The sequence below is a fragment of the Rhinoraja longicauda genome, chromosome 2, assembly GCF_053455715.1.
Source record: "Rhinoraja longicauda isolate Sanriku21f chromosome 2, sRhiLon1.1, whole genome shotgun sequence".
NCBI lineage: Eukaryota > Metazoa > Chordata > Chondrichthyes > Rajiformes > Arhynchobatidae > Rhinoraja > Rhinoraja longicauda.
Window position 1 is genome coordinate 70,073,621 of NC_135954.1, and position 13,863 is coordinate 70,087,483.

At 42.2% G+C, this 13,863-nt stretch overlaps 1 protein-coding gene across 6 annotated transcripts in view; it reads right to left on the reverse strand.

Moving 5' to 3' along the window:
• The window catches only part of LOC144605442 (RNA-binding motif, single-stranded-interacting protein 3), a 1,037,045-nt gene that overhangs the window by 200,531 nt on the left and 822,651 nt on the right, over positions 1 to 13,863 (reverse strand). For 5 of the 6 annotated variants that reach the window (XM_078420737.1, XM_078420711.1, XM_078420745.1 and 2 more), the window contains one exon: positions 6,898 to 7,055. In XM_078420737.1, coding sequence (XP_078276863.1) covers positions 6,898 to 7,055 — 158 coding nt within the window. The remainder of the gene's footprint in view (positions 1 to 6,897; positions 7,056 to 13,863) is intronic. The other variant, XM_078420726.1, reaches the window with a different exon arrangement.

A 13,863-nucleotide genomic window follows, 5' to 3' on the forward strand; every position in this document is an offset into this window, starting at 1 on the left:
TAAGACTTACCAATTTCACTACTATACACTATGCCACCTTTTCCTTACAACTATGAAATTCCATTTTTGATTTTATCACTGTCAGGTGAATTATTTATACACTTAGGGAAGAACCTTCAAATTTAGGCGGGACAGTAAACTGCTGGCAGCAGATCAGTCTCTTATTGTGTAACTCACACAGATCTGTCATCAATTAAAAGAAAAATTGGCATGGATAATATTAGGTTTCAGATCACTACTAGAAGTGGATTAGTTAACAAGAACACAAGTTGTAGCTTGCAACACACTAGCTACAAGCTAGAGTAGCTCAACGGGTTCGGCAGCATCTCTGGAGCACATGGATAAGTAACATTTCGGGTTGGGATCTTTCTTCAGACTGACTGAAATGGAGGGGAAAAAACTGGAAAGGAGGCGGGGATAGGACAAAGGCAATTAAGTGATAGGTAAATATAGGTGAAGAGGAGTTTGGGAAATAGATGAAAAAGAGACAAAAGAGTGACAAAAGAGTTGGAAGTGAGGAAGCAAGGTGCAGGGACATGTGAAAAATACCCGGGGAGGAGGTGGTTTGGGAGGAAAGGGATGAGTAAACCAAGGAGTTGTGGAGGGAATGGTCTCTAAGGAAAGTGGAAAATGGTGTGGATGGAAAAATATGACTAGTGGGGGGATCATGTTGTAGGTGGCGGAAACGTTGGAGAATGAAGTGATGAATGCAGAGGCTGGTGGGTTGAAAGGACCAAGGGAATTCTATCCTTGTTCAGAGGTGGGGTAGTGAGAGCATAAATGCAGGACATAGAGGGGACATGGGTGAGTGATCTATCCACAGCAACGGGGAGGGTGGGAACAACCACTTTTAGTGAGGAAAGGGGAAATCTTGGATGTCCAATAGTGGAATGCCTCATTTTTGGAATAGATGTGACCAAGATGAAGAAATTGAGAGCAGAGGGTAGCATCATTACAAGAGGCAAGGTGGGATGAGGTATAGTCAAGATAACTGTGGGAGTCAGTGGGTTTATGGTAGATGTCAGTCGATAGTCTGACCCTTGTGATGGCGACAGAGATTAAAAAAACAGGAGAGAGGTGTCAGAGATGGTCCAAGTAATTTGTGGAAGTTTGTGGTAAAGTTGATGAAATCAATGAGTCTGGGTCTGCCAGGACAGTGTTGTTTATGAATTTTGGGAATGAGATGGAATCGAGCAGTACAAAGTTGGGGAACTATAAGGTTGGAGGCTATTGAGGAGAGATCACTAAACACCAGTCTGAAGAAGGGTCTCGACCCGAAACGTCACCCATTCCTTCTCTCCTGAGATGCTGCCCGACCTGCTGAGTTACTCCAGCACTTTGTGAATAAATACCAGAGATCACTAAACATGCTGAAATCTGTAACGGTCTGGAAGATGGTGACCTAGTGTGTATCAGTGGGATCATGGTCAAGTGATAGGAATGAGGCGGTGTCCACAAGGTGATGTCTGGCTTCAGAATGGTACAGGTCAGTCTGTCAGACTACCACGGCATCTCCCTTGTTGGTGGGTTTGATAACAAAGTTGGAATTGTTACCAAGTGAGCGGAAAACTGTGCATTCAGTGGGGGTCAGGTTGGAGTGGGTAAGGGGAGTGGAGAAGTCAAGACAGTTGATGTTGCACTGGCAGTTGGAAATAAAAGGGATTCCAGAGGGTAGAAGGCCGGCATGGGTGTCCATGAGCAGGAAGAATGTTCACTTGTTCGTCAGTAACTGGAGTTTGAAAACCGTGAAATGCAAGATTTATTGGGCGAGTGGTGTATTGCTGAAGGTGATGCTGCTTAGATTAAATATTAAACTAATGTCAGTTTGTACTGCTGGATGTGCAATATCCAATGATACCACACCCAAGCAATTAATTTTCATGTCCTGGCTAATATAGATCCCTCACTCAACATTATTAAAGAAGTAACATAATTCAGATATTCTGTTTGTGGGCCATAGATGTGTACGCAAATGGTTTGCTACTCTACAAAATTTGCAACAGAGAGTATTTTGCAAAAGTACTTCACCGTTTGAAATGTTGTGAAAATCCTGAAAGGGATGTAAAGATCCCCTATATAAATGCACCTCCTTTTTTGCTTGCATTATGTGTCTGCTTAAATTTTAGCCATCAAGTATAGATTTTTTTGTCACCAAAAAGGCAATTATAATGGAGGAAAATATTTTATTTTTAAGCAAAATATTTAATTTAGTTTTTCTCTCAGTGTAAGCAGACACTTAAAAATATAATTAGAGCAATTAATAAATCATGAGTGGCAAAGTTGATTAGCTCGAGAAAGATAAGAGAGAAGAAATGACTGCTTTATGATGGAAATTCTATCTTAAAACCTTCTATTATTATAATGGAAGAGTCAATATTTCTCTTGCTCCCCAGAAAAACTATTTTTTAATTAAAATATACATGCATACAAACTATGTCTCTCTCATATGAATAGCCAGTGCATTACACTGCCCAACCTCTCTTGCAAAACAATGTCATGTGAGTAGAAGTTATATATTTGTAAATTCCTCTTGGTAAAATACACATGAAGCAAATCTCATCATGCAAACCAAACCCTGTCACAATGATTCTGGAATGGTACGAAATATGCAAAAATACTTTAGTTCGCTTATTTGGGAGCATTATTATAATGCAAGACTGTATTCTATACAGGACGATTCCTTGAAGTTCAAGCAGGGTCTCACTGTTATTAAGGCTGAAAGGAAAACAGACAGGGTTCATATCCTGGAGCACTAATAGAAATTCGAAGTGAATGTGGGTCAGGTAAAAAAATATCTTGCGTTGGCCTGAATGAATATGGGAAAATTAGGTCCAACTATCCTGTTCAGCCTCATATTTTTTGGGAAAATAAGGTATAAGAACCACAAGCTGTTGTGAAGCTATCTTCTCTTACTGGAAATGAGGTTGGTGAATTTTACCTAATGGATCCCATGTTTGCATGTTCAGACAATTGCAAAAGGCCACCAAACTTAATTTTAGGGCTGCAAACATCGGAGACATAGCAATACTATCATTATTGAATGAGAGGTGAATTGAATTTTTATTCATTTTATCCCTCATTCTCCAACCCCATTTCGAACTGTCAGATTGTCAGAATTAAAATGCTATAGATATGGAAAAGATAACAAATTTGGCAGAGTGAATGGTTACATCCACTGCATTGTGAAATTGATAATGCAAAATTCAAACTGCAACTCTGTTACCCCTTTGGTTCCAGTTTACGCTTTTTAATGTCGATGGAGCAATTTAAATTGCTTAGCTTCATTATCAGGCAATGACGAAGTAAGCCTGTGATTTGAGAGGCAGGTGGAGAGAGTTGGGTGACCAATTTCTCCACCCTGGTGCTGTGAGGAAAAACCAGGACAGGGAACAGAGGAGCAGTGTCAGGGTAAAGGGTCTGTAATAAGTAGGATGCCACAGACATCAGCTTTGGGAGCTTTTAATCACTTTTAACTTACATCATTGTCCTGGTGACAGAAACTCAGAGAAACACGATAAAAGTAGACAGACAGAAGTGGTTATAGGATTGGTAAAAAAAACGCATGGAAATGGCAAACTACATTGAAGTAATGCATTTCAATAGAAAGCAGAAAATAAAAGTAAACAAATGAAAATCACATGCATTACAAATGGGTAATACGCGAGTTTCAAATCAGTTTTGATAAACTGGGGATTAAGCTAAGAGGGATGAAAGATTCTTTGTTGACACAATACTAGTCTTTTCCAACCCATCCAGAAGAGCAATCAGTAAAATCAGTAATATGTTAAACTACACAGTCAAAACAGAGAAGGTAGTGAGTGATCAATCAGTATTTTATAGGTTGTGCCTTGAAAACCTCATCAGTTCTGGTCAAAGAGAATCATTCAAGTCGGGTTGTCTTATGAATAAAGGTTCAACAGGGAAGGCTTGTATCTATTGGAGTTCAGAAGAGCAAGATCGGGAAGAATATTGACAGGGTAGATTTACACAAGATATTTCCTCTTGCAGGAAAATTTAGAGCACATTGTTTAAAGATACCCATTTAAGACACAAACGTGGCCTTTTTTTTCTCTGAAACTCTCTTCCTCAAAAAGAACAGTGAAACCGGATTTTTGAATAAACAGATGAAACCAAGATTGGGCCACAAAGATTCATGAAGCCCTTTTTTCTTCAATTTATTCATTTTGAGAAAGTCATCACCATGGGCAACATCAGCATTTATGGCAAATGCTAAATTCAACTAAGAATCAACCATATTGGTGGATCTCAGCTTTCATGTAATCAGACTGACAGGGGGCCTCGTATTTCCTTCCCGGAAGGGAATTAGAGTGTGTTGCAACAGTCCGGCAGGTTTTTTTGCCTCTGAAACCAATGTTTTCTTTAAATTCTGAATTTTGTTAATTAATAAAATCTGAATAACCCAGCTGGCATGGTATGATTTGTACTCATTGGTCTAGATTAATTACCCAGAATTCTGGCTAGCTTGCAAAATCCTTTTTTTTTCCTGGGACTATAAATTATTAAAAGTTTGAGTGTAGACTATATAAATATAATTAATAGATTAAAGGAAACTAATGATGAATAAAATCTTTAATTATCAAAATTACTAATTTTATTTGGGGTCTACAACCAAAGACATAAATTTAATGTTTCTGAAGAATGGTAGCGAGAAATGAGCATAGCTCTCCAAATACAGTCTAAGCAATGCTTCCCAATGGAGTTTAGCCACTTGTCCTGAAACCCAGATGACTGCGTTTCAGTACGTTCAGCGATTTCTGATGCAACAACTGTGTCAGGTCATTATTTCATCCAGGATGTTTTGCCGGATGTACCATCTGTTCTTGATCAAGAACAAAATATGTTCATAAGTCATAGGAGCAGAATTAGGCCATTCGGTCGATCGAGTCTGCTCCGCCATTCAATCATAGCTAATTTATCTTTCTATCTCAACCCAATTCTCCTGCCTTCCCATAACCTTTGACACCCTCACTAATCAAGAATCTGTCAATCTCGGCTTTAAAAATACCAATTGACTTGACATCCATAGCCATCTATGACAATGAATTCCACAGATGCACCACTCTCTGACTAAAGAAATTTCTCCACATCTCCTTTCTAAAGGTATGCCCTTTTAATCTGAGGCTGTGCTCTCTAGTCCTATATTCTCCCATTAAGTGGAAACATCCTCTCAACATCCATTCTAACCAGTCTTTTCACTATTCGGCACATTTCAATAAGGTCCCCCCTCATCCTTCTAAACACCAGCTAGAACAGACTCTGAGCCATTAAATGCTCATCATACATTAACCCAGTCATCCCCAGAATCATTCTCATAAACCTTCTCTGGACCCACTCAAACACCAGCACATCCCCCCCTCAGATATAGGGCCTAAAACTGTTCACAATACTCCAAACGTGGTCTGACCAGAGTATTATAAAGCATTGTATCTGTTTTTTATGTTCTAGTCCTCTTAAAATAAATGTTAACATTGCATTAGTCTTCCCTACTACCGATTCAACTTACAAATGAACCTTTTGGGAATCCTGCACCAGCACTTCCAAGTCCCTTTGCGCCTCTGATTTCTGAATCCTCTCCCCATTTAGAAAATAGTCTGTCTTTATTTCTACTACCAAAGTGCATGATCGCATATTTTGTTGCAATGTATTCCATCTGCCATTTTGCAACCCACGCTCCCAGCCTGTCCAAGTCCTTCCTCAAATTTGATCACAAAGCCTTCAATTCCATCATCCAAATCATTGATATACAGCATGAAGAGTGACAGCCCCAACACCGACCCCTGCGGAACGCCACTAGTCTCTAGGAGTTAATCAGAAAACCCCTCCTTTATTCCCACTCCTTGCCTTCTGCCATTCAGGTAACCTTCTATCCATGCTAGTATCTTCGCTCTGACACGATGGGCTTTCATCTTGTGTAACTGCCTCATGTGTGGCACCTTATCAAAGGCTTTCTAAAAATCCAGGTAAACAAAATGTACTGACTCTTCTTTGTCTATCCTGCTATAACTTCCTCAAAGAATTCCAACAGATTCATCAAGCAAAATATGTATGCCAGAAGTATAATTATTTTCTGCTTTTCTACAACTCCTCATGGGCCACATAGGAAATCAAAAAGATTGTCAGGCTTAAATGGATTTGGGTAAAACACGAAATATTGGAGGAGCTCAGTGGGTCAGGTAACTTCTGTGTGGGGAAATGGACATATGGCGTTTGGTTTGGGGCCATTCTTCACACTGATGTCTAAATAAAAACCCCACTCTAAAACATCTGTCCATTTCCACCCACTGATGCTGCCTGACCCACTGAATTCCTCCAGCAATGTGTGTTTTGGTCAAGATTCCAGCATCTGCAGTTTCTTGTGTCTACATTAAAGGAATGTAAATTGGCCATGGCTGCATTTTAAATATATATCCAAGCAGACCTCCAACCACATAACAACATAAAGGAATCCTTTACACAGAACAGCACAAAACAAACAATATTACAGATAGATCTGGGTAAGGAAAATATTAAAATGACATGGGGAATAATTTGGGTCATACAATGGCAGTTACTGAATTTTGTTTGGATGGATGATTTTAAATGGGTCACCACCTTCCTCATTTGTAATTGTTACATGTTTTTTTTTCTGTAGAAGGACTGCTTTGGTGCTAATCTAAGCACCCTTCACAATCAAATACCCGTAGTTGGTGATTAAGGGAGCGAAAATCAGAATACACACAAGTAATCCACAAATGGAGGCAATAGGTCAAATTCACGCGGTTTGTGAATTTTAAATATTGTAGCTTTCTACCTTATTTCCATCAAATGGATTTGATCAAAATTACACCCCATTTGATTTATCATTGCCACTTTTGTTGAAGGGCAAATCTTTCTCACCTGGCAAACCCCACACCTCGGCTTATTCCGTTTGCATCTCTCAATATCCTTGTTGAGATTACGTGGCCAAAAGGCTTCAACATGTTCTCCAGTTCCTGTTCATCCATGGACACGGGAAGATTTGAGATGTACAGGTTGGTTGGGTCCTGTTCCTGCTGCTGCAAAGAAAGAAAAAAATGTGGCATAAATCTCTCAGTCAATGTGGATTAGCAAAAGTGCTCCTGTGATGTGAAGCCAGTCTGATTCAATATAAATTTCATATCTTCGTAAATAATATTTTTAAAACAGAAATGATCACTGTAATGTAGAAGCATTGTATTCTCATGCACTGTTCCTCAAAATCTGCTCCTGATCTCTAGAAAGCTTAAAGCACTACCTGTTATAAAAACACACACATTACATTTTGTAAAATTACTGCTAATACCTGCAGGAATTGATAGTTTGCTGAAATTTGAGGTTTACGATGATTGATGGTGCACGCAGCCAACTGGTATTTTCTTTTCAGCTCTCTCAAGGTTAATAACCAGCTAGGCTTTAACCTTTGCATCGCAGCTTTTCATCTGATACTTTCATTGTATTGTGTCCTCAACAGATATTAGGTGACCGTTTTTCATCTTCACATATTTCAAATAGGCCACCAGAATGCCTATTGCTAAAGGTTGGTCAGTAAAACTGGCCCAATATTTGTCAAAGGAGCTGTGAAGCCGGAGCCCTGACCTTCCCCTTCCTTAGGTTTCCTCTATTCCCTCCTCATGGTGTTGTCTATGATCTGACCTCAAACACCAAACCTATTTGTTCCAATAACATAACTAACATTTTCGCTCTGGTTGCAAACACTACCTTTCCACCTGCAAGAACAAATTATAAGTACCTTGCAACAAACATATACTAATCATGGTCCTCTATTTGAAAGACTATGACCACGCAGTGCAATCTTGCTGGCATTCCCCAAATATGTAAATTATTAACTGGCAGCTTCTTCAGTATCGAAAAGACAGCACTGCAAAAAAAAAAAGCCTCAGTGAACAAGAGCGAACATCATCTAAATGGATGCATCTAACAAAATATCCACAGCCATCACTGCAGGACTTGGCATTATTCCCCAACAATAATTTGGGTATTCTTCTTCTTGAGGTCAGAATGAGCAAGAGACTTTCTTTTGCCAAAACCAAAGTGAGTACTAGATGCAGAAAACCCAGCTATGAATAAATGGTTTTAGTCATGTAGGACCATCAATTTAGCAACCCTCTCAAACATAATCAAAACTGAGCTTATGGGATAGTATTATAGTTTAGCAGTGAGGAAAACCCTCTTTTCAAGCAAGTCATCTTAACACTTTTTTTACATCACAAGCAATGAAGCAAAATGCCTCAGTGAACAAGAGTACTGATATACAGTGAACAAGAGTACTGATATACTCTTATCAGTAGTTTGCAGACACTCTGTATTGCTGCATAGTCCATCTCTTCTTGTTTGCCATTTCTTCTTGGTTCGCAAATACATTTTGCATTTTCTCTCATGATTGTGACAACAATTTATTTGTCCTTATCTGTTTTTAATTGTAATGATACAAAGGATGACACACATAACTGAACAAAACATACATAGAAAGTTGATTGGCATCAAACATTCCAAAGTGCTTTTACTGCAAATACTGTACAATCAACAACACCATTAGCATTATGAGGTAGAAATATCAAACTACACAGCAAAATAAGTATTTGTCTGAGAAAAAATAGACAGTAATATAAGCATTTTGATCCTAGAAAGTGTCAGTTACTTCTTTATAAAATGCTTTAGGCTTCAACATTGCTTCAATTACCTTTCAGCAAACATTATTGGTTCTCAGCTTCAGTAGCTGACTACCTAACTAGAAAGCAGTTAAAATGAAACAAATAGCAGCATTTTGAGAATGCTAAATTCTTAAGTTTATTCCAGTAATTGGGAATGGCAGTTGCACATTAATAGACAAAGTCTCATTAAAGAGGTCTTCAAATATTTTTAAACATTTCTTTGCAATACTTGAACCTGGAAAGGTCACTAAAACATGAGCTGTATGAAAGAATTCACCAATGTTACAAAAGGCGACCCCTTGCCCTATTAGGAAGCCAATGATCTTATTATATATTGCGGTGTACTATGAGTTTAGACAATAGACAATAGACAATAGGTGCAGGAGTAGGCCATTCAGCCCTTCGAGCCAGCACCACCATTCAATGCGATCATGGCTGATCACTCTCAATCAGTACCCCGTTCCTGCCTTCTCCCCATACCCCCTCACTCCGCTATCCTTAAGAGCCCTATCCAGCTCTCTCTTGAAAGCATCCAACGAACTGGCCTCCACTGCCTTCTGAGGCGGAGAATTCCACACCTTCACCACTCTCTGACTGAAAAAGTTCTTCCTCATCTCCGTTCTAAATGGCCTAACCCTTATTCTTAAACTGTGGCCCCTTGTTCTGGACTCCCCCAACATTGGGAACATGTTTCCTGCCTCTAATGTGTCCAATCCCCTAATTATCTTATACGTTTCAATAAGATCCCCCCTCATCCTTCTAAATTCCAGTGTATACAAGCCTAATTGCTCCAGCCTTTCAACATACGGCAGTCCCGCCATTCCGGGAATCAACCTAGTGAACCTACGCTGCACGCCCTCAATAGCAAGAATATCCTTCCTCAAATTTGGAGACCAAAACTGCACACAGTACTCCAGGTGCGGTCTCACCAGGGCCCGGTACAACTGTAGAAGGACCTCTTTGCTCCTATACTCAACTCCTCTTGTTACGAAAGCCAACATTCCATTGGCTTTCTTTCAAGTTTACAAAAAGTCAATAAAGCAGTAGGTAACATAAGTGCAACACCAATTTGGAATTCAAGCAGCCTTTGGCTTTTCAAACTATGAAGCTGTTCTCTGCACAAGAATCTCTTCAGAGTGAGCACGGCAATGAGTCAATTTGAGTCACAAAATGTGGCTTATACTCTTTTGCCAAAAATCTGGTGAACTACACTGAAGTTGACCTTTTTTTATCTTGCCGTTTATTTGTCTGTTGCGTTGTTAAGAAATTATATTACAAAGAGCAATAACATCTCTCACTCTGTGATTGATGATACACTCATTCAAGTTGGTTTGCTTTGCATTAGTAGGAATTTCATTCCTTCCTCTCCACCCATGATTATGAATGAGTTCTCAGTTTAAACAAACGTAAAGCCCAAAACTCAAAGAACTATAAATTTAAAACATCTCAGAATCCAGAATGTAAGCTTCCTCAATAACACAAGTTGTAGTAAAGTGAGCAATTGATTAAAACTCATCAAAAATCAGGATTACAAATTTTCCTTGTTTATACAGGGAAGACACAAAATGCTGGAGTAACTCAGCAGGTCAGGCAGCATCTCTGGAGAACATGGATAGGTGACATTTCAGGTTGGGACGCTTCTTCGGTGATTGCAGGGGTGGGGGAAGGAAAGATAGAAGAGTGGAAGAGCAGGACAAAGTATGGTAGATCATAGGTGAATACAGCCGAGTGGAGTTTTTGATATGCAAATGGTTGGTCAAAGGCCAAACAAACACAAGATGTGATGCAAAAGGACTAGAGTTGCGAATTTTGAATCTAGAGCAGGGGTGTCAAACTCATTTTCACCCCGGGCCACATCAGCATTATGGTTGCCCTCAAAGGGCCGGTTGTAACTGGCCCCCCTTTTCCCCCACTCTCTCCTTCCCCCCCCCCCACATTCTCTCCTCCCCCAGCCCCACTCCCACTCTCACTCTCCTCCACCCCTCCTCACCCACCCCCGCCTCCCCCACTCTCTCCTCCCCTCACCCCTCTCCCACCCCTACCCTCTCCTCCACCCACCCGCCCCACCTGCATTCTCACCGTCCCCCTCCCCCCCACTCTCCCCCTTCCCCCTACTATCTTCCCCAACCACCACACCCCTTCCCCCACACTTCCTCTCTCCTCCCCCCACCCTCACCCTCCTTTCACTCTCACTGTCCCCTTCCCCCTCACCCACCTTTTCCTCCCTCCCCCCACTTCCCTGACCCCCACTGTCCCCCTTCCCCCTCCTCCACTCTCTCAACCCCCCGCCACCACCCCTCCCCTGCAGTCCCCTTCCCCCACTCCTCCTCCTCCCCACCCGCACTCTGCCCTCCTCCCCAGTCCCACTCTCCCTCCCACTCTCCCCACCCCTTTCCCCACCATCCCCCTTTCCCCCACTCTCTCCTCCCCCCACCCCCTCATTCTCTCCCCCACCCCCCCTTTCCACCACTCTCTCCTCCCCCAGCCCCACTCTCTCCCACTCCTCTCCCCCCCTTCACCCCCCTCCTCAGTCCCACTCTCCCCCTACTCTCTCCTCACCCACTCTCACTCCCCCCCCCTTTCCCCACCACCCCCTTTCCCCCCACCCTCACCCCCCTCCTTCCCTCCACCCACTCGGCCCCCACGTCAACTCCCCTCCGTGGAGCCGTTGGCGGCGAAAGGCACTTACCGAGCGTGCGGGGAGGAGGAGGGAGCTCCAGACTACTCGAGGCGGGCGGCGGAGGTGGGGCTACTCGAGGCGGGCGGCGGCGGATCTGGGAGCGTCGGGAGGGGAGGGAGGCGCGCACAAGATGGCGGAGCGTGAGGAGAGCGGCCGCCATCTTTGTGAAGTCGCGACGGGCCGTCGGTGGCAGCGGCCCTCATCGACGACGCCGCCATCGGTGGAAGCGGCCGCTGAAGGAGAAGAAGAAGCTGCCCGCTGCGCTGCGGCCTGTGTGCGGTAACGGTGCTGGGCCCGGGCGGGAGGGGGAACTCGAGGACGCCGTGGCGTGGGTTGAAGGGACGGATGAGCGGACCATTAGTCCGACCATCTCCCTCCTGCTCGGGAGTGTCCCCCGGGTGTGGGAGAGTGAAGGGAGCGGGGAAAGCGTGGAGAGCGGGCGGAGGCGGTGATTGCGGGCAGGCGGGCGGCTCCACTAACGGCGTCCATCTTGTTGGTGCGAGTGAGGAGAGGCCGTGACGTCAGACGCACAGCACTTTAAAAAATGTGTTTAGAAATGAAACTTTTAAAGTTTAAAATGTCTGTAACTTAAAAGATATTCGACCAATGACAATTAAGCACTCACGGGCCACATAAAATGACGTAGCGGGCCAGATTCAGCCTGCGGGCCTTGAGTTTGACACATGTGATCTAGAGGATTGATGAGGTGCGGATTGTTTAGGAATGTTGGTGGAGAGGGATGGAAGAGATAGTTGCAAGGTCAACCAGGGGAAGGAGGCGGCTGGGAGGTGGGGGGGGGTGGGGGGGTGGGGAGATTGCCTAAAGTTGAAGAATTCAATGTTCGTACATGAGGTGCTGCTCCTCTCTGTTCAATTTGATTCCACAAATTGGGAATGTATGCTGCTCATTAAAATGACCTGTGACCAGGTTCACCTACGACCTGCCATGTTTTATTCTGCCCCTCCACTCTTCCCAGCTTTCTTTTCTCCAGCCCTGCAATCAGTCTGAAGAAGGGTCCCGACCCAAAACATCATCTATCCATGTTCTCCAGGGATGCTGCCTGACATGCTGAGTTACTCCAGCACTGTGTGTCTTTCCTTGGCAAATTAACATCTGCAGTTCCTCGTTTCTACATTCTGCATCGTTTATACACTTAGACAAAAATATAACTTGCCACTAAGTGCAAAGCAAAGAGAACACAAGTAGTAGCCACTCAATGTGGTTGTGCTGCTGTGGAACCTACTGCTGATAGCAATCAACTTCACACTAAAATGCATATGCCTTTCTATTACTGTGCAAATGTACATACGCAGTTTCATAATGTTTCAAACATCTATGGTCTGACAAATTACTAGAACTACTGAAGTGCTATGAGAGAGTCACAGCACAAATCCACTGTATTGTGCAAGGAAACATGTCTTCCTTTCCCACCCCCTCCCTCAGCCTGTCCACTTCAATGGAAACACACATACTCTGCCTTCAATTATGGTTTGAATATTTGTCTAAAATACATTGTGAACAAATAAACATTGTACTTTGTTCTTAATATTAAACATGCCGCCTTTCATGAAAATGAGCACTGAAGCTGAATCTACCTAGTGTCAAATGAAATAGGCCGAGTGGTGCCAGTTAAAAGAAATGACTGCAGCCGATCACAATTTTTGCAGCCTTGGAAAGAGTTAATTGCAATTCCAAGGTCAATATCTGTTTTTTATAATCATTTATTTTGGAGTTAATTCTGGTTTTTACCAATTAAATACAAGCTGTTGCATATTGTTCATGAGCAGAATATGGAAGTTGTCAATATTGCAATTAGCTACCTTTGCAATTTCATTGAGTTATCATTTGTTAGTAATAGCAGCAATCACCTCTAATTTTGCTACATATTTCATTTGGATGGGTCTTTAATTAAAGAAATATTGTGCAAGGTTGATTACAATATTGCCTGTTTTGTCCAGCCTTAATCAACTGAAATAACTGCTCTTTTATGACATTTTGCAGTGTGGGGCTCCTGGTAAGGGTCAATATATAACCATCAAATTAGATGGAGGGACAAGAATATCTGTTCAAATTGCTAAAGCTTCATATTGGAATTATTTCTCAAAGAAGGAAAATGCTCGTTTATTTCCATTCAAAGTCTTCTAAAACCAGGGAATTTACTTATAATTTAAAGGATCAATACATAGTGTTTGTGCCAAGAGCTTTTAACCAACATGGTTTATTAAAGATTTAATGAACCCTCTGATCAGCACTTAGAATAATTCCTGATGGATTTTGCCATGAGAGGAACCTGAAGCAGGATGTGGGTTGGTTCTACAGGATGCTCTAGATAATATGCGGTGAGAACACAACAGGGAAATGGCAGTATAGATCTGTCTAGTGTTTTAACTAAAATTTCACTTTCTTGAGTTTAGGTTCTGCTAAATATCTGTGTATGTGGCAAAAGGAGAATACCACATCCCAAACTGCCTACCTGCCTGCCTCTTCCATGGA